At 40.4% G+C, this 27,955-nt stretch overlaps 1 protein-coding gene and 1 pseudogene across 1 annotated transcript; one reads left to right on the top strand and one right to left on the bottom strand.

The window, feature by feature from the left end:
• Positions 1–1,840: 1,840 nt before the first annotated feature.
• LOC128103821 (leucine-rich repeat-containing protein 40-like) lies at positions 1,841–4,437 on the bottom strand (annotated as a pseudogene).
• On the top strand, positions 4,394–27,955 carry Snrnp48 (small nuclear ribonucleoprotein U11/U12 subunit 48). The gene is made up of 9 exons (XM_052728070.1): positions 4,394–4,591; positions 9,636–9,749; positions 10,123–10,183; positions 11,503–11,577; positions 16,759–16,947; positions 17,396–17,517; positions 22,130–22,218; positions 22,724–22,882; positions 27,134–27,955. The coding sequence occupies exons 1-9, from the start codon at positions 4,436–4,438 to the stop codon at positions 27,180–27,182; spliced, it is 1,014 nt and encodes a 337-aa protein (XP_052584030.1). The 5' UTR covers positions 4,394–4,435; the 3' UTR covers positions 27,183–27,955.

Raw genomic sequence — 27,955 nt, 5'->3', positions numbered from 1 at the left:
ACATTTAGTGGCAGTGAATACAGTGTGGCCTGCGACTACCTAGTGACACTGAGTACTGAATACAGTCACTGGAGGCCAGCTTTGTCCTTTCCAGGATGACCATTCCTAGGATGAGAAGCCAAATAGAACTCAGGCAGGAATTTGGTCTCTCAGATCCCAACACAGTGGCTGTGTCTTTCCTTAATATTATTGCTCAAGGGATGTGGAACAGATTTCCATCAAGCAATAGTGTTTATAAACACACACAGTTCCCAAGCTGCTGGGGAGCCTGCAGCAGGCCATTGTGTGGAAGGCTCGGGTGCTCACATTTTCCACCAGCTTCATTGAGGTCCATGGAGACAACCTGACTGCTAGCAGGTCAGAGCTGTTTGCAGTGTGGGTGGAGCACAGAACTGCACTCTGAAATGTGTCAACGGAAGGATCAATCATTTGTAGCTCTGCTAGTGATGCTGATTTCTTCAGGGTAAAAACTCAAAAAGCTTGTTCACAGATCTAAAAACACCAAACTGTGGAAAACACCTAACTCTCAGGGTGCAAAGGAAAGCTTGTTAAAGCTGAGATTGACATCAGACGTCAACCCTTTAGACGTACAAATCCTTTCTGCAGTTTCATACAGACGATGCTTACTGTGGAAGTGATGATGTTTTTCCACCATCAAACACATCACTGGAATGAAGGTTGCTTGTCTATCACACCGGTCTAGCAGCCCTAGTGTGACAATGGGGTGATCACTAACTCTGGCTTCATTGGCAGTGCCAAGGCAGTCTCAGGTACACAGTCTTGGATCTTTCAGCTTGCTTTGTAGGTATTTTGGAACTCCTTGGGTTCTTTGCTTACCATTTTCTTTGAACAGTTTGTAAAGGATTACCTTTTAGTGCCAGGAATTTCAAAGGGAGGTTTCCCAATGGACTGGACAGACTATTAGTGTCGTTGTTGCTTAGGTCAAGCTTTCCCAAAGATGATAGTGGGGCTGTTTCCTCTGGGAGAGTTTAACTTGTCCCTCAGGTCTGGTACAAGGATCACATCCAAGGCTTAAGACATTGCTCCTAATGCAGTGGTTCTCAACCTGTAGGTCATGATCCCTTTGGGGGGGGGGTCACATTTCAAATATCCTGTATATTAGATATTTACATTATGATTCATAACAGTAGCAAAATTACAGTTTTGAAGTAGCAATAGAAATAATTTTATGGTTGGAGGGTGTCTTAGAGATTTTATTGCTGTGAAGAGACCCCATGACCACAACAACTCTTTTTTTTCTTTGTTTTGTTTTGTTTTTCGAGACAGCGTTTCTCTGTGTTGTTTTGGTGCCTGTCCTGGATCTTGCTCTGTAGACCAGGCTGACCTCAAACTCACAGAGATCCGCCTGGCTCTGCCTCCTGAGTGCTAGGATTAAAGGTGTGCATCACTCACTGCCGCCCAGCTGACCACAGCAACTCTTATAAAGGAAAACATTTAATTGGGTGGCTTACAGTTTCAGAGGTTCAGTCCATTATCATCATGGTGGGACACAATGCCACACAGGCACACATGGTGCTAGAGAAGTTGCTGAGAGTGGAGAAGGAACTACATCTTGATCCCTCAGGCAACAGGAAGTGAGCTGTCTCACTGGGCAAAGCTTGAGTATATATGGGACCTCAAAGCCCGCCTCCACAGTGACACACTTCCTCCAAAATGACCACACCTACTCCAACAAAGTCACACCTCCTAAATGTGCTACTCCCTCTGGGGGCCATTTTCTTTCAAACCATCAAAGGGAGGGGGTCACCACAACATGAGGAACTAAGTTAATGCATCACAGCATTAGGGAAATTGAGAACCATGGCCCTGATGTTTCAGTTTATTCTTCATCTATGTGTAATTATTTCAATAGACTACATGAATGAAATTCTGGTAGAACACTCCATTTATTTCTTTATTTCTTTGCAAATAAAGTAATTCTAGTGATTCCACACTGGCCAATTCAGGAGGCACAGGCTCTAAGAGATTTGAACTACAACCCAAATGATTTAATCTTTTTATTTTGCTTATTTCTTTGGGCAGATGCTTTAGTTGTCTGTTATACAGAGGGGATTGCAGCAGAATGGATACAGAAATAAAGTAGCAGGCAGAGTTTTCAGATGATTGTTTGAAAGACTTAAATCTTCTAAACTAGAAAGGTTCAAATCCCTCTAGTACACAAGTTGGTTTGTTTTGCTAGATATACAGCACCTTCAGATTTCTTATGTTTCTAATTTCTTTATGGCACATTTTCAGTTTGTTATGGCTGACATTACATTTCTGAAGGTTTTCTAGCTCTTTCGTAGCAGAAGGAAGGAAGGAATGAATGTCAGCTGATCATCATGCACATCAGTAACAGCTAGAGCGGGCAAGAACCAGAAGCCATCTGAGAGTGACTGAAGTTGATTGCTTTCGATGACAAGCATGGGCAGATCTGTCTGCTCCCACTGTCATTCAGGAGATCATTCCCAAGGTTCCTTCATGCCAGACTGAGCTGGCTGCTACGTTAACGCAGTCTGTACAATTTCATGGGTTGGGCTCAGGACTGAACGAGAAGGGGAGAGATTGCTGAGTGTGGGATGCATGCACTTTTACCACACTCTCTGCTTCCTTACTGTGAATGCTATGTGACTAGATTCTTCAAACTCCTGCCACAGTGATTTCTCCTGGAATGATAGACTGTAACCCTGAACTGTGAACCAAAACAAACCCTTTTCCCCATGTATTAGTTACTTTTCTGTTGCTGTGATAAAATAAAATGTGTTCAAACACATAAACCTATTGGGGATGTTTCACAACACCCTCTTAAATAGCTTTTGTCAAAGTATTTTATTAAAGCAATAGACAAGAAACTGAGACAAATGCCTATTAATAAATGTGAACACATGACACTATATGGGAACAATGATTTTTAACTTGTAATAATTGTTGCATAAATCCTAATTTGTTTTAATAAAAACCTGGAACCAGATATCAGGGTGAAAGCTGGAAGATCAGAGAAGCAGAGCAAGCCACAGCCACCATCTCTTACCTCACCAACTCCCCAGCCTGAAAGAGAGAGAGAATCCCTATTTCCTCCCGTCTTATATTCCTTTCTCCACCCAGCCATATCACTTCCTGTCTCAACCTTCCTAGTGGTGAAATTAAAGGCATGTGCCACCATTGCCTGGCTCTGTTTCTCTTTTAGACTGGATTAATCTCATGTAACCCAGTGTGGTCTTGAACTCACAGAAATCCTGACAGATCTCTGCCTCTGCCTCCCAAGTGCTAGGATGTGTACTACCATTGCCTGACCTCTATGGCTAACTCTATGGCTGACTCTGTCCTCTAATCTTCAGGCAAGCTTTATTTCTTAGCTTACAAACAATATCACCACAAACAATAGGTCAGTGGAGGCTTGGTTATATGGACATGTGGGGAACATATTCTTATGGTCTCTATTAACTATGGTCATGGCATTATGTAAAGCTCCTCCATTTTGGTTAAACAATAACAAGTGCTGAAACTAATTTCCTGTCCAGAACTACAGTGACTAGCTTTTTTTTTTTTTTTAAAGATTCTTGCCTTCTCTGTCCTATCCATGCTCAGAAATGATTTATCTGTCATCTGACATTGTTTCATCCACCACTCATTTTGTTTTCCTAGCTACCACTAGTAACAGCCCACTTTCAGTCCCCTTTCTCTTTTCTTCTTTATAACTACCTCAGACTGGTGGTGCAAGTCGTTAATCTTAGCATTCCAAAGGCAGAAGCAGGCAGATCCCAGGTCTGGTCTCCAAAATAAGTTCCAGACCAGACAGCCACTGCTACATAGTGACACTCTGTCTCAGAAAGAGGAGGGGGGAACTAGACAGAGAGGGAGAGAAGAGGAGGGTGCCCGAAACTAAGCGATTATAACTAATTATAGCCAGTTGGTTAAAACATAGTACAATTGCTGTAAGAAGAACTTGGCAGGCAACAATTAAACTGTACGTTAGATGATTTTATGAATTTTCTGTTTGATCATGCACTGCAGTTATGTAGGAAAACGTTCTGAGGACGTGCATACTAACGTTTGGGAAGAAGTGTCAAGATATAAAGACATTTAGAGTAATTAAAATTGGCAAAATGCTAATGAGCTGGAGGAATGCTACACAGACACTTTTTTGTTATTCTTTAAGCGTTCCTGTCGATATAAACCATTTTTCCTAAATATGCTGACGAGGCGTGGGGAATGATGTTCTGGGAAGACAGGATCCAAGTACAAACCAGCTGTGGGCAAACGAAGTCTGGTCCGGAAGAGCCCGGAAGCCACCTGTCAAAACTACCGCTCCCACCCTGCCCGGGGCTCTTTCCTATAGGTTGGCGCCATCCCTCGGCCCCGCCCACAGCTCCCAAAAGCCCGCGCGCGCGCGGCCAGCCGTTCGGCTGCTTCCGGCGTAAGGCGAACAGCGATCATGGAGGCTGAGCCTCCTCCTTTGGAGGAACGGCGGCGGCTGCAGGAGGAGTTGAGCGAGTTCGTAGAGAGCTGCTGCCGGACTCTGGAGGAGGTGACGGCGTCTCTGGGATGGAGCCTGGATCAGCTGGACCCTGGGGACGAGGCGGCGGCCGAGGTGAGGGACGAGGTGGCCCGGCCTTTCCGGGGCTGTGGGCTTCTCGTGGAGGGGAAGGCGCGCGTTGGGTCCAGGTCTCTCCGAGCGCTCCACCCCGGTGCCGAGCAGAGGAGGGCATGGCTCGTCGGGTGCTTGTCCCGGGGGTGCTGCTGGTGGGTTTGACGATTTGCTTTGTCATCTGTCATAAGGATTCCGCGTTGCGTTAAGAGTCAGTTTCAGGAAAGCTTGGGTGTCGAGTTCTGTTTTCTCTGCCTTAAACCCGGACGCCTTCCACTCGGACAGTACCGGTTCTGGGACGATTAAAGGGACGACACCAAAGAATGGTAGCCAGGAACTGACTCTTAAGAAGTGTGTTTGAGTTGAATTATCTTGACTTTTGTGTTGATGGACTCAGGGTGAAGGGGAATTTGCATTGCGCGGTTGATTTCTTATATCCCCTGCGCTTACTATGCTGAAATAACAAGGTTTAAGTCGTACGCCAATGGAAATATTTAAGATATGTTTGATTTACATATAAGCTAATCACCATTAAATTGAAGTGGAAATAATAAGAAAAATACTCTCCTTTGTTTTTTCACAAGTATATTTGGAGTTGTGAATTAACCTATTACAGCTCATGAATTAAAACCTAGTAACAGAGCCAGGCGATGGTGGCGCACGCCATTAATTCTAGCACTTGGGAGGAAGAGACAGGTGGATCTCAGTCAGTTCGGGGCCAGCCTGGTCTACAAAGCCAGTTCCAGGACAGCCAGGACTGTTACATAGAGAAACCCTGTCTTGAAAAACCAAAAAAAAAAAAAAATGAAAACAAAACAAAAAACCCTAGTAACGGTTCTGTAAAGCAGATTTGGGGGAGAGCTGAAAAATTTTGAGCTATGCATTAGATAACTTATGAAATTTCCAGGCCATTGAGCAGGACCCACCACACCCTTCTGTGTCATTGGTTACTCAGCTTCAGGGTATTAACATTCACTTAACACTTTGTATATGGCACTACATTACTTCATTTAAAATTTAACCCTTGGAGGTGAGAATGATTGGCAGCAATCTGCAGATGAGGAAACAGAAACATCAAAGTTTTTACTTTGATAAACTGATCCTAAATGGCAGCTGGGGTTTGAATGCATACCTCTGGTTTCTGAGAGTTTGTGTGCTTAATTGCTTTGTAATCTCCATTGTAAAATCCCCCATGACAGTAAGCTGTGGAGTACACGATTATCTGATACTCAGAAGAGTAACTGGCTTTAAAAAATCCTGGGAAATGACATTGATAATTCCTAGGCTAGGTGCAATCCAGATACTTAATGACTCTCCGTGTTTCTGTGACACAGCATAGTGGAGAGCAGTGACATGGTGGAGAACTTATGGTGGCAGTGAGGGGGTACAGAGAAATGACAGCTGGTGTGTTATTGTGTAGCAAAGTCTGTGATGGATGGAATTAAATTTTTTTTTGTAATATTAGTTATTATGGGCTATGGTGGGTCAGTAAAAGCTTCTGGGAAAATGTTTCTCAAAATCTGTGTGGGTGTTTATGGGGGTATGGCCTGGGTTATGGATCATTGACTTACCTTGTTCAGACTCTATTGTTGTCTTGATATCGCATACACCATTCTAGCTGGTTCATGAGAGCTTTTGGGCATTTTCCAGTCCATCTCCTATCTCATAGTGGGAGCACAGATATTGCAGATACATACTAACCATGCCTTTTACATGGGTTCTGAGGATTTGAACTCAGGTCCTTATGCTTACTGAGTCATCTCCCTAGCCCTGACCCCGCCCCTCCTCCCCAAATTCAAAGCTGAAAAATAAATGAGTAGAATTGGCTAGGTGACTCCCAGAGAAAGCACTCTTAGAATTCCAGGCTGAAATGATAAGATTAGAGGGCTTCAAGTGCTTACGGATGGCTAGAACATTGAGAGGAGAGCTGGTGGCCAGGCAGGGTGGCGCACACCTTCAATCCCAGCACCTGGGAGGCAGAGGCAGGTGGATCTGTGTAAATCTGAGCAAGCCTGGCCTACACAGTGAGTTTTAGACCAACCAGGACTCCATGATATAAAGGGGGAGTGGAGTGATAATAGGTAGGTGGTTAGAACCTAAAGGTCCTTGTCAGCCATATTAGAGAATCTTGGTTTTGTTGTTGTTGTTGTCTTTTAAAATGAGGGTCAACAGGGGAGGAAGCATAGACACATTTTAAGTCAGGGCATATCCAAATCACATTTGTGTTTTAATAAAATACCTACCTAATAAAATACCTAAAAAAATATTTAGTACTTACTATGTACCAGGCCCTACTCAAATGTTTTCTGTGTATAAACTCACATATTTATATTTATTTAATCTCCATGATATCTTTGTGAGATGAGGGTCTATTGCTTCCATTTTACAGATGAAGAAACTAAGTCAAGGAAAGGTTGATTATGTTGCCCAATATGTTATAGCCAGTAAAGAGCAGCACTGGGGTTTCAAAAATAGCTGCATTGTGGAGAATGGAGTAGAGAGCAGCCATCCTGGAAGCAGAGAGAGAGAGAGAGAGCAGTTAGATAGCTGTTGTAATCCAGAGAAGTAACATGACACTTGAATTGGAAAGGTGGCACTGGGGATGGGGAGAATGAAGATTTCAGACACTTAAGAGTGAAAATGTCAGGACTGGGCGATGGCTTGGATGTGGTGATTAGGGAGGAGGCAGTGTCTTGCTTGAGCAGGTGGCGCCTTTCACTGAAATGGGAAGAAGGCAGGTTTGGGTGCTACAAGACTTACTTACTTTTGTGTTGCTGTGATAAAATACTCAACAATAACAAGGTAAGAAAAGAAAGTGTGGGGCTGGAGAGATGGCTCAGTGGTTAAGAGCATTGGCACTCTTCTAGAGGACCCTGATTCAAGTCCCAGCACCTATATGGCAGCTCACAACTATCTTTAACTACAGTTCTAGTAGATCTGACACCCTCACACAGATACACATGCAGGCAAAACACCAATGCACATAAAATAAAAATAAAGCACTTAAAAAAGAAAGAATGGTATAGTGATTAGTTTTGACACAATGCAGAATCACCTGGGATAGGAGTCTCAATAAGGAATTGTCTAAATTAGGTTGGCCTGTGGGCATCCTAGGGAGGGATTTATTAATTGAATTAATTAAGGTGGAGAAATTCACCCTGAAGGTGGGCAGCACCAAATTATGAACTGAGTCCTGTACTAAATTAAAGGAAAAAATAACCCAAACACTAGCAGGTCATACATTCTTTGTCTCATCCCGTAATTGTAGGTGTGAGTAGCTACTTCACATTTGCTCCACTTTGACTTCTCTGCAGGATGGACTGTAACCTGGAACTGTGAGCCAAATAAACTCCTACGTTGTTTTTGCAGGATGTTTTCTCACAGCAACAAACACAAAACTAAGAAGGCTTACAGTTTAAGGTAAAGTCTGTGATAATAGGAAAGTCAAAGCTACAGGAGCTTGAAGCAGTTGCATCTGCAACCAAGAAGAGCATGAACCTTTGCTCAGCTCATTTTCTTTTTTTTATACAGTTTAGGAGTAGTTCCACAGTCTTTTCAACCTCGATTAACCTAAGATAGAGATATTAACCTGCTTCTCCATAGATAGAGGCCCAGAGGCCCTCAGTGATTCTAGATTTTATCAGTTTGACAATTAAGATCAACCATCACACAAACCACAAATATATTGAATTTATTTTTATTCATGTTGGACTTTTAGTACAAGGTACTTAATAATTATAAAAAAATTAAGGAAAATTATTATGTGTATATGATGTGGGGTGGGTCAGGACAGTTTTGTGGATTTAGTTTCTCTCTTCCCAACTTTGTGTGAATTCCAGGGATTGAGCTCAGGTCATCAGCCTTGTTTGGTGAGTGCGTCACCCTCTGAACCACCTTGCTCCTAGTATAAGGTACCTAAGAGAGAAACATGGTCTGATGAGATAGATTTGGGAAACTTTAAAAGTATAGTGAGAATTGAAGCCAGATTATTGCTAGGAAGCATGTTATCGAATAACAAGAGGTTAATGATTAGAATTACACGAAACACCAGCATTTAAAAGGGGCGACTGCAGGAAACCAAATAAAAACCAGAGGGGTAGAAATAAACATTTGTTAAGAGCTAGCTGTGGTGTTGAATGGTTGCAATCCCAGCACTCTGAGGCCGAGCAAGAAGGTTGCCATAAGTTCAAAGCCAGCCTGGGCTACATAGCAGGAGCCTGTTTCAAAGAACAAAACAAAACAAAACAAAGGCTGGGGAGGTGGCTCAGTTGATAATGTGCTTGCTAAGGAAGCATGAGACTCCACAGAATCAATAACCTCAGTACTGGAGATGTAGGTGCTTGCTGGCACTATCCAGTCTTGCCAAATAGGTGAGCTTCGGATTTAGTAAGAGACCTTGTCTCAAAAAATAAGATAGAGAGTGACTGACAGAGACACCAGATGTTGATCTCTGATCTCCACATGCACACTACTTACACATGTGCCTCTATGTACATGTGTACATATGAACAACACAAGAGAGAGCAAAGTGTACCAGGAGTACCAGGAGCTCAAATACAACAACTATGATGTGTGCCTTGGCTTCAATAGCAGGAAGATGGCTAGTGGCAGGTGTCAGTGAGGTAGTGATGGCAGAGATGAGGAATGGCTATTCGAGATGCTGTGGAGAGAGTGAAATTAATCATTGAGAAAGTTAAGCTCAGCTGGGTGGTGGTGGCGGCGGCGCACACTTTTAATCCCAGCACTCTGGAGGCAGAGGCAGGTGGATTCAAGGCCCGCCTGGTCTACAGAGTGAATTCCAGGACAGCCAGGACTGTTACACAGAGAAACCTTGTCTTGAAAAACAAACAGAAAGCGGGGGGGGGGAAAGGAAGAAAGTTAAGCTCTGAAGGGCTGGAGAGAGGACTGAGGCTTTAGAATGATGCATTGAGAGAATTTCCTTTTTTATTTTTTTAATACAAACACCCACATTGAAGGGAGATCTGCAGAAAGGAAGAACTAGATTGATTTTAAAATACTGTTCTCCTTCTGTTTGATTTTTTTTCAGGATGAAATCACGATATGTCCTTACGATTCCAATCATCACATGCCTAAATCATCACTAGCAAAGCACATGGAGTCTTGCAGATTGAGGAAGCTGGGCTATGCCAAAGAGGAAGAGGTAACATTTGTTTGTTACATCATATCGTGACATTCATTCGTTAGTAAGTCGGGAGAGTGTATTATGAGCTCTGGTAGAAAAGGTAGTACTTTGCCCGACTTCACAAAGTGTTAGATATTTAAATAGTGGTATTATTTATATCAAATCTTGACACAGCCAGTTGTGCAGTCCTTAAGAATACTAGCTAAATGGGTGGTGGTGGCGCACACCTTTAATCCCAGCACTCTGGAGGCAGAGGCAGGTGAATCTCTGAGTTTGAGGCCAGCCTGGTCTATAGAGTTCCAGAACAGCCAGGACTACACAGAGAAACTCTGAGTCGTTAAACCAAAAAAAAACTAGCTAAAGTTTCTGTTTTTGTTTTTTTACTGTATAGGATGAAATGTACAATCCTGCTTTTTTCTATGAGAATTTGAAGATTCCTTCAGTTACTTTGAGTAAGTATATTAGATTATGATTGAAAAGTAGTTGTGGGAGCCCACAAAGGTTTCCTAGTAAGATCTGAGCTTGCTTTACACCACAGGGCTGCATTAGGGGGATGGCTTGACCCATGTGCAAGGTCACCAGATGTTTGTGATGGTCTACACTTGGCTGTGCTGGGGGAGGTCTTTTGCTCCATCCCTTAGCATTCCTTTAAAAAGCCCTTTAGTAGAGACAGAAGAAGCTTGTGGGTTTGGACCCAGGCCCTCCCCAGGCTGTCCTGTTTTCTAATGGTCTCTCTCTCTCTCTCTCTCTCTCTCTCTATCTCTCTATCTCTATCTCTATCTCTATCTACCTATCTATCTATCTATCTATATATATACTTCTATCTACAAATTCCTCATTTCTTCCTGCTTAAGAGTACCCTGGGGGAATAAGAGGGAGCTGGTGTCTCTCAAGTAGTCTAGTTTTTGTATTAATTTTTTTTTAGCAAAAGAATGGATATTATAGACATGTTTTTGATTAATGATAATAGGCGTAATTAATACACAATGAAGATAGTTCATATAATGTAAAAATAAGACTGGGCTTATGTTAACAGGGAGTGAAAAATTCTGCAAAATCTTGCATAGTAGACCAGATATGATGGTACACATCTTCAGTCCCAGCACTCGGGAAGAAGAGGCAGGCTGATCTCTGTGAGTTCGAAGCCATTCTGGTCTATAGATTGAGTTCCAGGACAGCCAGAACTGTTACACAGAGAAACCCTGTCTTGAAAAACCAAAACCAAACAAACAAAAAATTATATAGTAGGGCACATACCTCCCTTCTTGGTTGTAACAAAAATATGACCATACAACATTGACTGAAGATGTGAGGGAGGGTGGAATCATGATCCACACAATGTTGACTGAATGTAAAGGGAAGATGGAAATGAAATATGTATTCATTATTTGCAGTATTCAGCTAAAGTCCTGATTGACACAGAATGTCCTGTCAACTCATATGTATGTAACTTTTGGTGAGATGTTGCCCTGTTTATTGCCTAAGTTTCAGTATTTTTTGTGGTACTGGAGACTGAACCTAGAGTGTCTTATTTGCCAGGGAAGCACACTATCCCCACACCTTAAAGATTATGATAAATCTAATGCACTTCAAATGATGTCTGGCTCTAAAAGATATTAGTTATTAGTTGCTTGAATTTGTACCTGCTGATCATGAATGCCTGATAATGTTTTTTTAACTCATTGGCATCTGATCACTTCTTGGGCTGTAGCTAGCTCAGAAAGAATTCTTACTGAGGTTACATGTCATGATTCGGATTTCTCTTTTTCAGATAAGGATTCACAGTTCCAGATAATTAAACAAGCCAGAACTGCAGCTGGGAAAGATGGTGATTGTTACAGTCAAAGTAAGTGTTGTTGTACGTTCAGCTGATTGGTGAATCAAGGTATTTTTTTCTCATGTAAGCATGGTTCTACTTCTTAAGAAAACCTTTGTGAAATGGCTGCATTGGAAAAGGATCAGTGTTACATTTAACAGTGGAATAGCTTACATTGTTTCAACTTGATTATTAGCTATTTCCTATTCAGATACACTGGAGGCTCCCTCAAATACCATCTCAGCCAGGGGTGCTGTTTTGGCATTATCTGATAGGTGTGGTTGCCTTGTGGGTAAGTTTTTTAAAAACAGATTATTTAGTAAGTATACTGGATAAGAGTGTCTTCTTTTGTTCTGTTGGGGTGCAAGTACCTGACCCTGAGAGCTTTCTGAGAATATTGAAATATACATATCGCTAACCATGTAATTTCCATTGCTGCTCTCAGACTGTTCCCTCCCTCCTAAGTTTGTGTTTGTAACCTCTGAGATGTGGTATGCCCCAGAAAAAGCACAAGTACTATGTGCACCTGTAGTCTTAGAGGCTTTGTGGGTTCTCATGCCCAGCTTGGGAGCTGCTTGAAATGTTTCTGCCTCGGAATTGGACAGAAACTAGAGTTAAAAAAAATTAACTACAAGCTAAAGGAACAGCTTCGTCCAACCAGAAGGAGGGAAGTTAATAAAGAATTTAGATTTTTGAATCTGGATGTGACATTTAGTCAGAGCACAGCTGTCTCCTCTTACCAAGGTTGTCTTTCTGTGGGAGGCGGACCACTCCTTCCTCTCCTCACCTCCCCGCTCCCTGCCTGCCCCTGGTCATCATGCAGGTTTTCTCCCTTGTCAAAATTCAGTCTTTCTAAAACTCTTCTAAGAAGCCGTTGTGCCGAGATCTGGACTTGATTTCTCCTGAGTTGCACTGTGGCTTTAGAAGGAAAATCATTTTGTCCTTGGCCTGTGTATCTTGTGTTAGTTACTTCCAGTAGCTGGAAACACATTTTCATTTGTGTGTGTGTGTGGGGGGGGGGGGTGGTGGCACATGTGTCATAATATTATGTAGAGGTCCAAGGACAACTTTAGGAAGTCAATTCTCTCCTTCCACAGTGTAGCTTCTGAGGGTTGAACTCATGTGGTCATGCTTGGTGGCAAGCATCTTTACCCACTGAGCCACCTTGCCAGCCTAAACACATTTCTTGTATTTCTTTTCAAAGCTTCTACTTTGGTGTCTGTAGGCTTCAGCTCAGCTTTCAAATTTACAGATTACTTATCTGTGATCACTTAAGTCTTTTATAATCTCTGTTGTTTCTGTTTGTTGGCCCTGTTAGTTAATAGACCAGTAGAATTAATTTAAATTTTTTTTTGAGAGTCTTGCCTTTTAAGACTATGACTCTTAGCTGGTTTAGATAGATTAATGAATTTGTTTCGGAGTTGAAAGAGTACTTGGATCGTGTAATCCAGTGTCTGTATTTTACAGATAGGAACCAAACTGGCCAATAGGGCCAGTTTGAGAAAGTCCTTGGGTGTTTTGTTCTTTAGTAAGATTCTCCCTTCTGCACTTACTCCCTGTGTTTCTGTGAGACATGGTCTCTGGCCGAGGCCCCTCATTCTGACCATGCTCTTACCTCAGCCCCCCTTCTGAATGCTGGAGTTCCAGGTGTGTGCCACACATCCAACTAATCCTTTTATTTAAAACTCCTTTATCCCAGAGCTCTTTTGCATGTTTCATTTCTTTTTCCCAGAAAACTTGTGCTATGTTGGAGAAGTGTTTTAGTAGGTGAAGAAACACACCGGGAAGAAACTCACCTTGGCTGGGTAGCAGCAAGGCTGCCTCCAGAATGGAGTTCTGACTTCTGTCACAGGCTCTCAGCTGAGCGGGTTAGAATTGATCTGCCTGTAGTGAAAGTCGTGGACTGGGCTCTTTTTGATGTTCATATGTATTACATCATTGTGAGAACATCAGACTGCACACACATGCGCATGTTAATGCTGCTCATCATTCATTTATTGTTTGTTAGTCTAAAGAAGTAACTTGAGAGCTTTTGTTCTTCTGTGTAGTGGAACAGTTGTCTTGAGAATAGACATGGCAAGTGCTACAGTAATTGGCAGGCATACTGTCTAAGAAAAAAGTAATGTGCAGAGAGTGTTAGTTTTACGTAAGTAAATGATTTAGTAAAGGTCACAGTTTATGGATTTATAGAACTAGACAGTAAAATTTAACATTGAGCTCAGTTCATCACAGAAACAGAATTATTTTGGGTTTTTTATTTTATTTATTTATTTTTTTTTGTGGTGCCAGGGATTGAATTTGGGGTCACGATCTGGGCACAACAATTTTGGGTTTTTTATTTTGTTTTTTTGTAGTGCCGGGGATTGAATTTAGGGCATCTAAGAATTACTTTGAACTTAGAGTAGAGAAACTTATTTGACTTTGAATTCTATCTTAAGGTTGATTGCTTTGAATAGCTTTGTGATCTGTAATCCTCTTTTAAAAATGTGTTAAATCCTATGAAGGGTTCTGTATTTTTTTTTTTTTTATCAGAATTGTCTTTGTGGTCCACTTATGTCTTAGATATTTTCGCATCTTTGACATGAGGACAAGAATCTCTTTAACTACCTTCTTACTGATTTGTTTATGTGAACATGAAGCAATATGCATTTCCTCATCTTATTAATAGTGTAAGATGCACCAGAAGGGAAATCTTTTGGCAGCAAATGTGTGTTTTCATTGTGTCTGCTGCATCAGTCAGACCTAAGCTCTGCTGGCCTCCATGTGATGTGAAAAGCCTAGACCTAGGTGTTTACGTTCTTGTGCACCTATTTTGACTGGTTTTATAACAAAGATTAATTTTGATCATAAATTGTAATTTTATATTTAGTGGTTTATCTTTTTTTCTCCAATATTAAGCATTCACGTTGCTCTAAGTTTCATGGCACATATTTGAACATGGCCATGATTTGCTATCAGTGTCTTATAGAAGAACCTTGGAGGGCCATTTGGGCAAGTTAGTTTTCTCCCATGGGCCTTGTTTTTTTTAATCTAATGCAAGGGATTGTCTCTGTGTGGGTGCTCTGCGCAGTTGTGAGTGCCACACTGAGACCATTCCTTTTACTAAAATAAATGTGCCGTGGGTAAGTTTTCCCATGATGGCGAGTGACAGCCAGGAGGACTGTGCATTCAGGTAAACTTGAATGAGAGTTCTGGAGATGAGAAGAGGTGGTGAGTGCAGAAAGTGAAGTCTGGTCCAGTGTTCTGAACCGTGTAAGTCAAACTGATCAGAAGGATGGATTGTGTTTCATGTATTTTACCACAGTTTAAAAAGTTCAAAAAGAGGACACAGACTTACAGAAAGTACAGCACATAAATGAGATGGAAACTTAGTTTGAAAATTTACACTCCTGTAAATGAAGCTTGCTTAAGTGTGTTTATTTTTTTTAAATCAAAAATATCTGTTATGAGAGATTTGAAATGTAGTTTGTTGCTTAACCTTTTCTGTACTTTTTCTTTTTCAGTAATTGGGGTGAGTATAAAGAGGAATTAGGAACCTGAATGTACTCCTTATTTAAAGATATGCAGTATCCTTTTTGCAAATGATATCCTTTTAAAAGTATCACTGAACTTCTGACTTTATCTCAATAACTGTCACTCTTAGAAGTCTTGGTTTGGAATTCTGATTGAATTTTAATAAGTTTAAGTATTAGTTTCTATCATAAAGACATTTAAGATTAATTAATAAAAGAACTTTGAGCTTGATTATTATACTGTTTTCTAAATTTTGTATTTTTCCTCTCAGATTTTTATAGCTGATATTCAAAGGAATTAGGCTTGTCAAAGCCAGTTTTATGTTGTATGTTATGTTTAACACCCGGCTACATAAAGTCTTTGATAGTTCCGCAGCATCAGAGGGAGTCCTCCTTTCCCACTCATTTCCAACCCCTTGTAACAATGTCCAGGTGTGATTGTCTGCATCTGTTAAACCACAGTGCCACTGTGCCCTCCTTAGCTTGTGGAGAAGTGTGAAGTCGTTTCTTTTTTTGTCTTTCTTTTTTTAATATGCTTAGTTTTTAGTATGCTCTTATTTGAATTCTTCTTTTGCCTCTTAGCCGAGATGTTAATTGCGTCTGGGGAGAGCCACTGTTAACTCCTTTAGGATGACCTTGCAGACATTAGCATTCCTTTAGTAGTGATGTTCTCTTTGCAGTAGGAAGACTTGTTTGAAACTGCTTTGTTTACACTTACAATCATTTTATTTCTTTGAGACCATTTGAATCTCAAAACAAATTTTTTCTTCGATGTTTTAATACATCACATCAAGGTATTGTATTTATTTATTGTTCGTTTGTGAGCAGATTTTAGAATGATCATAACTATTAGGTGCACTGCTGTTGTTACCTTTTCTATTTGATTTAGTTAAGCCAGCATACTTCCTCTTTCGTAAAGTAAAACTAGTGTAAAGTCTTCTCCTGGTCTTAGGAAGTTTAGGATTTCTACTTTAAAAAAGTCTCACTGTGTAGCTCAGGTTGACCTCTTGCTTTGTAGTCCTGTCTGTGATCTTCCCATCTCCTGAGAGCTAGGATTACCAGTGTGTGCCACTATACTTGGCTTAATTTAAACATTTTTTTATTCCCTACTCTAGTCCTTGCACAGATGTAATGAACTTGAATATTGAACGTCTATCTTAATGTTTCATATGAGGTTTTTTTACATATTCATAGCCCCTTTGTTTTTTTCAGAAGGACTAAAAATGTACATTGCCTATTAAAAATATTTTAAGCTTTTATGAGAAAAAAGAACATGTAACAGAAGTAATTCATACTTTTGTAATAGAGGTTGTACTTAAATTATACAAAGGCTTTCTTGGCCTGTTCTTGTGGCTTGTGCCTGTAGTCCTAGCTACTTGGGAAGCTGAAACAGGAGAATCCCTTGAAGCTACAGTCTGCACCAGCCTGGCAAACATGGCAAGACCTCATCATGAAGGGAAAACAGGCTTTCTGATGAACAAGTCGTTTCCTGTGGTTATTACTGCCTGGTTTCACGGACCCCGTCTTAACCTTGTTTGGGGAGAATAGCAGACATCCATGAACATTACCATTTACCGCATACTTTTTTTTTGTTGTAAAAAAATAGCTTGTGTTAATATTGCATTATTTAAATATTTAAACATATTTAAAGTACAATTCCACATGCTCCATCATTTACTCTCGTCTTCTTTTATCTTAGGAATGTATTCTTCAGTACCTGTTGAAGTTCCTCTGAATCACAAACGATCTGTTTGTGACCTTACCCAAGCAGATCGTCTTGCCCTTTATGATTTTGTCATTGAGGAGACAAAGAAGAAGCGCTCTGGTTCTCAAGTCATTGAAAACGACAGTGATCTGTTTGTAGACTTGGCTGCCAAAGTCAATCAAGGTTTAAGATGAATATCATTCTTTACATTTCTTATCATTCTATCTCATGAGTGTTAGTAGAGTGATTTCATTTTTGTGCCACTTGAGCTGGGGTAAGGTGGTTTTGTATCATCTCATTAACATTATCAATAATGATATTGCTTATAAAAGGAGTTTTACTCTGACTTCTACTTTAAATAGTTCCACCTATAAGAATGCTACTTGTGTGTAATCTGTGAACTTGAACAATTCTATGTTTACCTAATGGGTAAAAAAAAGGGGGGGTGATTAAAAAATAGCCTATTTGTGTACATAATGTAGAATATTTTGAAACTTTTTGTGTGTTACCTTGAAACATACTGAACAGAATTATTCCTAACTATATTCCTAACTATAACTTCTTAATTTAAAACTGGGTTATGAGCTTGCAATTCTCTTGCAAAGGACTCAGGTTCTGTTTCTTTTATTAGATAATAGCCGAAAAAGTCCAAAATCTTACCTGGAAATCCTGGCAGAAGTGAGAGATTATAAAAGAAGACGCCAATCCTATAGAGCCAAGAATGTTCATATAACCAAAAAGTCATATACTGAGGTACGTTTCACATAATTTTGTAGTGCTTGTGTGAGAATAAAAATTTCCCAGTTTTCTAAGTCTGTTTTATGCCCTTGGAGGTTTTCCTGAAGTGTCCTGAGAATGCCATACCTGGTTTGTACTTGCCCCGTGTTCTCAGGCCCATCTCTTGGCCAGGCAGAGGCTTTTCTGGGTACTCACATCATCTGTGATGGTTGTGTAACCCTTTAATGACACTTCTTTTTGAGAAAGTGGTTCTGTGCTGTCATGAGAGTATATATACATTTGGGCTTTCACCTGCCCTTGGCTTGAGAGAGGGTGATGAATGAGTCAAGACTGTCCTGGAACTTGATACATAGACCAAGCTGGTCTTGAACTCACAGATCCTCCTGCTTCTACTTCCTGAATGCTGGAATTAAAGGCATGAGCTACCATGGTCCTTTGCTTGAGTTTTGACTCTGCTGTTTGTTGTTGATTTGCATGAGTTATTTGAGCTTTTTTATTTAAAAAGTTTTAGATTTTACTTATTTTTTTATTTTATGTGTATGCCTGCGTACATATATATATATATATATGCGTTATATGTGTTTAGGTACCCATATAGGCCAGGAGAAAGGGTGCTGGGAATTGAGCCTGGGTCCTTTGGAAGAGCAGCCAGTGTTCTTAGCACTCTTTCCAGCCTCCGATGAACTTCTCAGCAGTCTTCCTTCCAGCCTCCTGAGTGCTGGGCTTACATTCATGAAAGCCATGCCTGCTGGGAAATGTCCTGATGTCTACTGTAAATCAGTCTCTGTGATAAATACCTAGACTTAGTTTTAAGTGTCATTTAGTGGGGAAAATTGATGAAATTTTTGATACATAAATTAATCTACCCAGACCCAGTTCCCATATTAAACTCTGATTGTTCTATACGATTTCTTCCCTGATTTCAAAGATTTTACATTCTAGCCTCATTTTGTCAGTATTTTATTTTGCTTTCGTCCAACATGTCTCTGAAGCTTTCTGGTGACATATATTCTTACCACCGTGCCCTGACATATGATGCTGCTTTACATGAAATGCTCTTCTTTTCTGCCATTTTGAGTCTCATGTGGGTGTGAGGGCCACTTATCCACTTCCACAGTGTACTGGCTACTTCTGAGCTGTCACTGGTTCATTGAATAACACTTTGCCACACACCCAACCTTGCACTCCATACAGTGCTTTTTATAATTAGGATGTATTTTAGACTTGCCTATCCCAGGAAAAGCCTGGAATTGTATGGTGCTTATAGGTCCTCAAATACTTGGTTCTTCACTAGGTCCCCTCTGGTCTCATATCTTTGGAATCATGTTAATACTGGTATTCTCTATCAATTTTTTGATTGACCTTTCCTTCCTTTTTTCCTTCCTTCCTTCCTTCCTTTCTTTCTTTCTTTTTTTTTTTTGCTAAATGAATTAAATTATTTAGTTACTTATTAAATTTTTTCATTTATTTTACATACCAATCATAGTTTCCCCTCCTCCATTCAGAAAGAGGCAGACCTCCCATGGGAGTCAACAAAGCATGACATATCAAGATGAGGCAGGACCAAGCTCCTCCCCCTACATCAAGCCTGGGAGAGGCATCCCAGCATGGGGAATAGTTTCCAAAAAGCCAGCTCATACCCGAGGGACAGGTCCAGATCCCACTGCTGGGGCCCCACAAACAGACCAAGCTATACAACTGTCACTCACATGCAGAGGGCCTAGGTTGATCCCATGCAGGCTTTCTAGCTGTGAGTCCAGAGTCTGTGAGCTCCCACTAGCTCAGGATTGACCTTTTCTTATGAAAATACTTAAACATACTCAAGTAAACAGCACAGTATAAGGAGTTTATATTCCCTTAACTATCTACCTCCTGCCTCTACACTTGATAATTTTCCCCTTCTTCTGGCTTTGTTTGCATTTTAACCTCTCCTAGCTTCCATTTCATGCCTTGCATACTTTTTGTTTGCTGTGGACTAGAACCTGAATTTTGACAAGTTTCAGCAAAAAATTACATATTATAGTTAAGCCTAGCACACTGCTGTAGGGTGTGCAAAGGTGATAGCAACAAGATATTTGAGCTTTTAATGCTTGCTGTAAATGAAACATGTTACAGGTTGTGTGAGTGCTGAAGTGTGAGAGGACAATGATTCTTCAAAGGCTGGATTGGTGTGAGGTCTTAGAGGCCATAGCTCTAAGGGAAAAGGGAAATAAGGAAGCTTAAAAACTCCTTCTTTTTCCTGTGTGGCAGACCTGTGCTAGCTCTGACCTGGGTGTCTAAGCTAAGGTTTCTGTTGCTATATAGAGACACCATGACCATGGCAACTCTTATAAAGGAAGACATTTAATTGGGGGTGGCTTACGGTTCAGAGGTTTAGTCCATTATCATCGTGGGAGGAAGCATGGCAGCGTGCAGGCAGATATGGTGCTGGAGAAGCTGCTGAGAGTTCTACATCTGGAGAAGAGAGAGACACTGGGCCTGTCTTGAGCTTCTGGACTCCAAGCCCACCCCCAGTGACATACTTTCTCCAACAAGGCTATACATCTAATAATTGTGTGGGGCCATTTTCATTCAAACCAACACAGTGGGCTTCAGTGAGCTCAAGTAGAGCTATCAAAAAGTAGTCTAATGAGGCTGCTTAAGAGGCACTAGAATTGGAATATGACTGCTGATGTGTGTGGCTCATATAAAAAACCAACGTTGAGTGTCTTGGGGATGGCTGGAGCTTAGGGTTCCATGAAAACTGCCTAGTGTGCTTTCTAAGGCACTGTGTGCTGTCCTGAAATCATGGAGGACTCCCAAGCTTTACTGAGAGTTGACATTGTTCTGTGTTTAGCTTTTGGAACTATTGAAAGTTTCTCTGATGGAGGGAAAAATTGCAGTCAGGTCTGAACTATGGTGGCTTTCTCTTTGTTTTTGAGACAGGGTTTCCTGTGTAGTCCTAGCTGTCCTTGAACTCACAGAGATCTACCTACCTCTTTCTCCCAAGTGCTGGGATTAAAAGCATGTGCTACTACACCTGACTCTGTAGTGTCTTTCTTTGGTAATTGCCCCTATTTCCTATACTGTGAAACATTTCCTTAGCAGGCAGGAGAGAAGTATCAGCTCTGTTTTGTTTTATCTGTCTTCCCTGACTAGTCCTGTGTTTGATAGTATGGAAAAGATAGAAAAGAAACTTTCAAGTGGTTCTCATCAAAGCTTAGGGACTTGACTCTTTGGGAGAGCATCTGTGAAGTAACTCATATTTCACACTCTGTCTGTCTTTCATCTTGGTTTAATTATAAGGTTTAAAAATCATGTGCAGATGTTCTCCTCCAGAAGTTATGGAGCTAGGAACAGCAGTAAGAATTCTGCACAACTTTACATTGTGGGTGTTGTGTCTTGTGTACTCACTGTTTCCATTCACTCCCTTCCTTTTTGTTCCTTTATTCTTTTTTCATTTTTAAAAAATTTACTTGTCACGTGATGAGTTTCATTCTGATGATGTTTTCATGTACATGTAGCATTATTCTTTGCACTTGTTCATAAACTCCTCGTTGTCTTCTGTTGTCCCTACCCCCCTCTGCTGTCCCCTCCCTCACCTCAAGTGGTCCCTCCTTCTGTCTTCATGTCCCATGTATTCCATTACTCTCCTCTTTTTATCCACTTGCCCTTTCTTGACAGTGTTTCACTCCATAGCCCAGGCTATTCTAGAATTCCTTCAGTACTGGGATTATAGGCATAGCTACCCAGCCACCGTTTTTCCTTTCTGTACTTCTTTTACTATTTTGTATCTGTACATTTTTTTCCTTGAATTATTCAAGAGTAAGTTCCATACATCATGATTCTTTATTCCAAAGTAGTATGTATGTGTTTCCAGAGAATAAGGCTATTTTCTTACATAGTCATAACATAGCTCCAACTTCAAATTTAATATTGAAATAATGCTGCCATCTACCATTTATTAACCAGTGTGACCAATGCCTTTTTTATAGTTCCTAAACACATGCATCTCATAGTCCATTATGTCATAGCCCTTAGTAAATTTTTGAGTGACAACAAGCAGAGATTTGTTAAGATCAATCCACATGAGTCTATTTAATGGGTAATAGGGATTTATTAAGATATAAACTGAGAAAATAAACTCATGAACACAGAACCAAGTAAACAGCTGAAGTCATCCTCTGTTATGTCTGGGAGCAAATGCACCTGGCTATCCGATCACGCCAGGAAGAAGGAAACACATAACCCCTCTCCATTTTTTTTTATTTTTTAAGGTCATGTACAAAGGCAAGAAGCACCACCTCTTTCAGGCTATATAGCTCAAGGTCATGGACAGAGCAAATACCACTACAGAGATTTTTCTAAAAGATTTTATTTTTAATTACATGTATGTGTGTGGTTATATGCACATGAGTGCCGGTGCCCAAGGAGACCAGAAGAGGGCATTAGATCCCCAAATCTTCAGTTATAGGTGGTTGGTTGTGAGCCACACCACATGGATGCTGGCAACCAAACTTGGTCTTCTGGAAGAGCAACAGATGCTTTTAACCCTGAGCCATCTCTCCAGCCCCTATTTTCCTGGTTTTATGATCTTAAGTTTTAGAACAACTTCCTTATCTGACATTTGGTTTTTGCTTCTTCCAAGGTAATTCGGGATGTGATAAAGGTGCACATGGAAGAACTCAGTAACCACTGGCAAGAAGAACAGGAAAGAGCAGAAGATGGTGCTGAAAAGTGTGTCATTGTCTTTACTAATGAAACATTCGCTTATTTAATTTTCTGTTTGTATTGAACCCAGGGCCAGGCACTTGCTGCGTAGTGTGCCTTTCATGTGCTATAAATTGTGGGCATGCAGCACTATGTCTGGCTTAAAGTAGTATCTTTTTAAAGAATCATCTATCTGTACTATTAAACCGTAGCATTTCCAAGACTCTTAGTAACATACTGTGATTCACTGGTGCTTGTTTATTGTCAGTGCTCAGAATTACTGTACTTAGAGCTGTGACATTGCCATGCATAGGGATGAGCAACCATATTAGGGAAATAGTTATAAATAAGTTATATTATAGAGGCTGTTTGTTCAGTTGCTACCTTTGTGGAATATAAGATTATACTTGTTTATTTACATGCTAGTTGCCATTGGTATGATACAGAATATTATACATTAGGTCGATGGTCTGTGTGTGCAATGGAGGCCATTGGTGAAAGGAGCTGATGGCTTTTCCTTTCCATGCTGCAGGAATGAAGAAAGGCGATCAGCTTCAGTAGATTCACGACAGTCTGGTGGAAGTTATGTGGATGTGGAAAATTCACGACATAGAAGGGCTCGGAGTAGAAGTCCACACAAACGAAAAAGAAATAAGGACAAAAATTCTGAGTTGAGAAGAAGGAAAGAGAGGTGAGTCTGTCTACCCCTGAGAGCATTGTTATCTTTATCCAGCATTGTTGACTTTGTTGTAGAATGCAGGAAAATAAATTGTAGGAATAAGATAAGATAGGGGAGGAATTAATGGACTCTTTCAGACTCACCATTGCTCAGTTCAGTCTACCCCTGTAGAGTCGTAGTTCCTAGTTCTGTGTGCGTGATAAAACATTGCTTTTCCCCCAACCCCTTTTCTTTGTGGTATTGGAAATTGAACCTAGAGACTGATGAATAGTAGGCCAAGCGCTCCACTACTGAGCTGTAACTTCAGTCCTTTTCTATATTTTTTTAAAGTTTTGAGACACAACCTCACCATGTTACCCAGGCAGGCCTTGAACTTGTGATCTTCTTGCCTCTGCCTGCCACATAGCCTGGATTATAGACTTGCACCACCGGGTGACCATCTTGGTGTTCCCTCTTTTTTTTTTAAATCACTTCTTAACCTGACATATGAAAGTAATATCTGGATAAGGCCGTGGTACAATACCTGCTTAGACCTTTCTTTTGTTCGTATTGTCCTCTCATGTTTCTCATTCTTCATGCTAATTCTCCAGATGAAATATTTTTAGAGTCAGAGACATTCCAATCTATATCAGTCAATTTTACCCTTGGTAGTATAATTTTGATAACTAGAAGATATGAATTAATTTTTAAATAATACATTTTAAATATCTAATCTTGTATGCCAGCTGCTTAGTGGGCATCCTCCTGGGTGTCACATTCACCAGGGCTCTAACTAAACTGTTTCTTAGTCTGTCCTCCTTCCCTAGTATTCCTGTCCAGGTTGGTGGGATAGCCCTCTCAAATTTACTTAAGCCAGAAATCAGGTGGTCATTAATGCTTACCATCTGGTCAGGTCCAAATTCCTGTCCATTCGGCCGTGAGCCTCCTACTGTTCCTGTTGCTGTCTGTCTAGACTAGAGAATAATGGTTGTCTTTTGAGTTGCTGTAGATGTCTCTAAACTTACCCTTTGTGAATCCATTTCTCCTGTGCTGCCCAAGTGAATTCTCTTAAAATGCAGCAGCAGCAAAATTCACATTCCTTTGAATGGTTTTCAGCACTTAGGATCAGTTTCTGCTTGTTTCTTGTACTTTCCATGACCCTGTGGAGTGCAGAATCTGCCCTGGGTAGCCTGACTTGAGTTCTCATCCCTATCTATGCCTGTTTTGTTTTTTTTTTAAAGGCTTGCTTGGCAAACTTATCTTTTCTTGAGCCCTCTTTTACTCAAGCAGAAAGGACAGTCTTACCTAGCACATCATTGTTTGCTGCACTTAGTGGTTCTCCCCCATAGCGTCTTCACCCCTGGAAGGCAGGGTCTGGGTCTTACTTAGTGGTGTTGCTGTTGTTATTGTTTGTTTTTGGTTTTCTGAGACAGGGTCTCACTGTGTAGCTCTGGCTGCCCCAGAACTCACTATGTGGACCAAGCTGGTCTCAAACTCACAGAGATATGCCTGTCTCTGCCTCCCAGGTGCTGAGATTAAAGTTGTACACCACCGTGCCTGGCTCTTTAGTTTGATGTGGATAGTACTATTCAACACTCAGCTTTCACATGATGTGTCTTTCCAGGGCCACTGAAAAGAAGAATTAGTGAACCTTTTTCTAAAAAGTAATTTGCCAGGCTGTGGTGGCTCATGCCTTTAATCCCAGTACTCGGGAGGCAGAGTTAGGTGGATCTCTGAGTTCCACAGACAAACTCTGTCTCAAAAAGAAAAATAATTAAAAAAAAAAAAGTTATTTACATAAATGTATGTGTGCCTGCGTGAGCTTATGTGCACCCAGTGTGTGCAGATGCCTGTGGAGGCCAGAAGAAGGCATTGGGTGTCCTGGAACTGTAGCTGTGAGCACTTGTGAGCTGCCTGGATGATGGGAACTGACCCCTGGTCCTCTGCAAGAGCAGTGAACATTCGAACCATCTCTCTAGCCCTAGTAAAGCTTTTTGTGTTGGCCTGACAGTTGTGCTGATCTTACTGTCGTTCTGTAGGTCTAAAGCTAGCTGTGATTAGTTCTTCTCTTAGGAAGATGAAATGCTTGCTTAGTTACCCCTTCTGACCCCCACAAATGAACTCTTGCCCATCTAGTAGAAACTGTGCTTTGGCTCTTTTTGGAGTTGACATCTCTAATCAGTCCCTGTAAACTTACATTGCAAGTCTTCAGTGTGAATATGAAGTAGCAGAGGGTAAGCACTGAATGAGCAGGAAATACTTCTTCTTAGAGTAAGGCTGATATCTACATTGATTCCTAAGATAGAATGAGTTCTAGAAAGTTGAGATGGCAGCCAGAATAAGGAAGTCAGACAATTTAACATTTTTTTTTTTTCTGTACCTTTAGTATTTTATTTGAAATGGATTCTCTGGTCATCTAACATTAACATATATTTAGTTATTTTAAAGCAGACCTCCAAAATATAATCCTATTTTGCTTGCCATTTTCCTTTCTTTTACTTTTGAGATATCTTCTCCTCCTCCTTCTCACTCCTCCCTCCAAGCTCCTATATACCCCTCTTTGCTCTTCAAATTCATGGCCTCTTTTTTCATTAATTGCTGTTACATGCATATGTGCACGTGCATATACATTCCTAAATATAGCCTGCTTGGTTTGTGTGTTACTTGTCTGTTTTCAGAGCTGACCGTTTGGTCCTGATTGATAACCAGACGATGGCTCTTTCAGAAGACTGTTTCCCCTGCTCTCAGCGTTCTGGAGTTGCCTCTAGTTCTCTGTAGACTTGCAGTCTCCTGGGCTTTTCCCAGGCCACTTTGGCATGTCTGCTGTTGTCCTTGTTCGGGTCTTGTTTAGGTACTTATGTTAGTGAGACTTGGAGTGTAGCTTCTGAGATTCCTTAGAGACACAGTCTCTCCCTGACCTTCTGCCTCTTATGATCTGTCAGCCCCTCTTCTGCAGTGTCCCCTGAAGCTGAGGTGTGGGAGTGTTTTGTAGATGTAGCCATTGGTACCAGGCTCCACAACTCCACGTTTTCATTAGTTGTGGTTTTCTGTAATGGTCTCATGTCTGATGTAAAGAGAAATTTCTGTCATGAGGGGTGAGGATTACATTTAACTGAGGGTATAAGGACAAATATTTTGAGTATAGTTAGGGATTATGGTGGTTTAGTAAAGTGGTGGTTGAAGGTTCTCTTCCATAATCCATGACTTCATTAGCCCTGGATAGTTGGCTAGGTTTCCAGTACCAGGCATGATTTCCCTCTTGTTGAACTTAATTGTCTTAAGTCCAATTAGAGAGCTTTTAGTTACCAAGAAGGTATTTGTGCCACCTTAGGATTATCATGCCATGCTTGGTGTTGCTGTGGTCCATAGCATGTTGGTTACTTCCCTCCTTTGGAAGCTTGCATGGTGCCTTGAAGACTATGAAAGCTAGTCTTCAAGGAGAAGGATTCATTCAGGTCAGTTCTAGCTCCAGGGTCTCTGGGCCCTGTGTCTGAAGTACATGGTGCCTTCAGTAATAGGTCTTTACCTTCCACTTCTGAACATAGTGTCTTCAGGAATAGGAACTTACCTTCTTCCTCTGAGGGGCAACCAAGGACAATAGCAATAACCTATCATGTTTGGGGAGTTTCTTGGGCAATTCTCACCAACAACTCAGAAGAAGGCTTTCCATGCCTGGTGTTGGGGGTTTTGTTAAGTGAGTGGTCTTTGGCTCTTGGAGGGAGCATTGTCTGCCCAGATGATAAAATTTCATATAAATCATATATTTGTAAATAGACTTAGGAGTATTATGGTTTTGTTTTTGTTTTATTAGCTAGTTAGTACTATGATTCCTCATAGCATTTTTCGGACATCATTATTGTTATTTTGCCCTCTTATTTCTTTCTTTTGTATTTATCTCCCTTCCTCTTCCTATTTATAGCCTCCCCATTTTGCTTACCTGTATTTTAATCTTGATCTTAATTTTAGTAATTTGACTTTCCCTTTTTACTCTTAAAGTATTGTTAGCTGGGAGTGGTGATGCATGTTTTTAATCTCAGTGCTCAGGAGGCAGAGGCAGGTAGACTTCTGAGTTCAAGGACAGCCTGGTCTACAGAGTGAGTTCTAGGCTAGCTGGGGATATGTAGTGAGACTGTCTCAAAAAAAGAAAAAAGTATTGTTCAGTTCTAAATGCATGTTTTAACTTATCATAATTTATGTCTGGTAAAAATATATTACTGTTGAATTATTACAAAGCTCTAATATTAAAATGTCTCTCATTTATAATTTTATGCCTATTTATTTCAGGGATGGAGAAAGACACCATAGTCATAAAAGAAGAAAACAAAAAATATAAACAGAATGTGACTGCATTAATTATGCTTATGGAATAAATATGCTGATGTTTTAATTATAATCTTTGCATAGGATAAAATGGCTGTTATGATTGTGTAATACTGATTATTTTAATAAATGCTTCAAGCCATGAATCAAAATTATACCCTACATGTTTATATTTTCCTTAATATTTTAATAGATTCTTATTACTGTTTGTTTCATTGTGTTGGTAATTTATCAGTTTTCTTTTTTTTTACAAATCAGTACTTGAAATAGGTAAATTATCCATGAAAACATTCTCATTGTAAATGAGATTCTACCCTAGCAGTAACTGCTGTTTATCACTACACTGGAGAGTTGTAATAGGGCAAAACAATCTAATTGTCTTTCTGAATGGGGAATGGCCTGGCTAAATGAACTATGGTGTAGTCAGTCATAGGTTAAATTACTGTATTAGCATTAAAAGGAATAGCCTTGATGTGTTCACATGGATAGATCTTTAAAATGTAATGATAAGGGGGAATTGCAAGTGGTAGGTATATTTAAGTTAGCATTAGGTCCATGTGCAAAACAATACTATGTATTTCTTATGGATATATATGTATATGATTATATTTTAAAGGTTTATTAGAAGACATTCCAAATTCCTAATTATATGTGGGGAAAGATATAGAAATAATTGGGAGAGATAACAGGATTGGGAGGTTGGTCAAAGGGAACTTGGGCTTGTCAATAATATCAATAATATATATTTATGTTTCATTTGATAATTAAAAATTACTATAATTTGTA

This window comes from Peromyscus californicus, unplaced genomic scaffold (genome assembly GCF_007827085.1).
Source record: "Peromyscus californicus insignis strain IS unplaced genomic scaffold, ASM782708v3 Scaffold_8__1_contigs__length_139910024, whole genome shotgun sequence".
NCBI classification, from domain to species: Eukaryota; Metazoa; Chordata; class Mammalia; order Rodentia; family Cricetidae; genus Peromyscus; species Peromyscus californicus.
The sequence above is the reverse complement of the archived record's forward strand: the minus strand, read 5'-3'. Positions and strand labels throughout refer to the sequence as shown.

Bases quoted from the DNA above. Each gene is read 5' to 3' on its own strand.
- Snrnp48 (XM_052728070.1), top strand. From the start codon at position 4,436: ATGGAGGCTGAGCCTCCTCCTTTGGAGGAACGGCGGCGGCTGCAGGAG. The intron at 17,518-22,129 runs GTACGTTTCACA...GCTTCTTCCAAG, and splicing joins CCAAAAAGTCATATACTGAG to GTAATTCGGGATGTGATAAA. The intron at 22,883-27,133 runs GTGAGTCTGTCT...TATTTATTTCAG, and splicing joins TTGAGAAGAAGGAAAGAGAG to GGATGGAGAAAGACACCATA.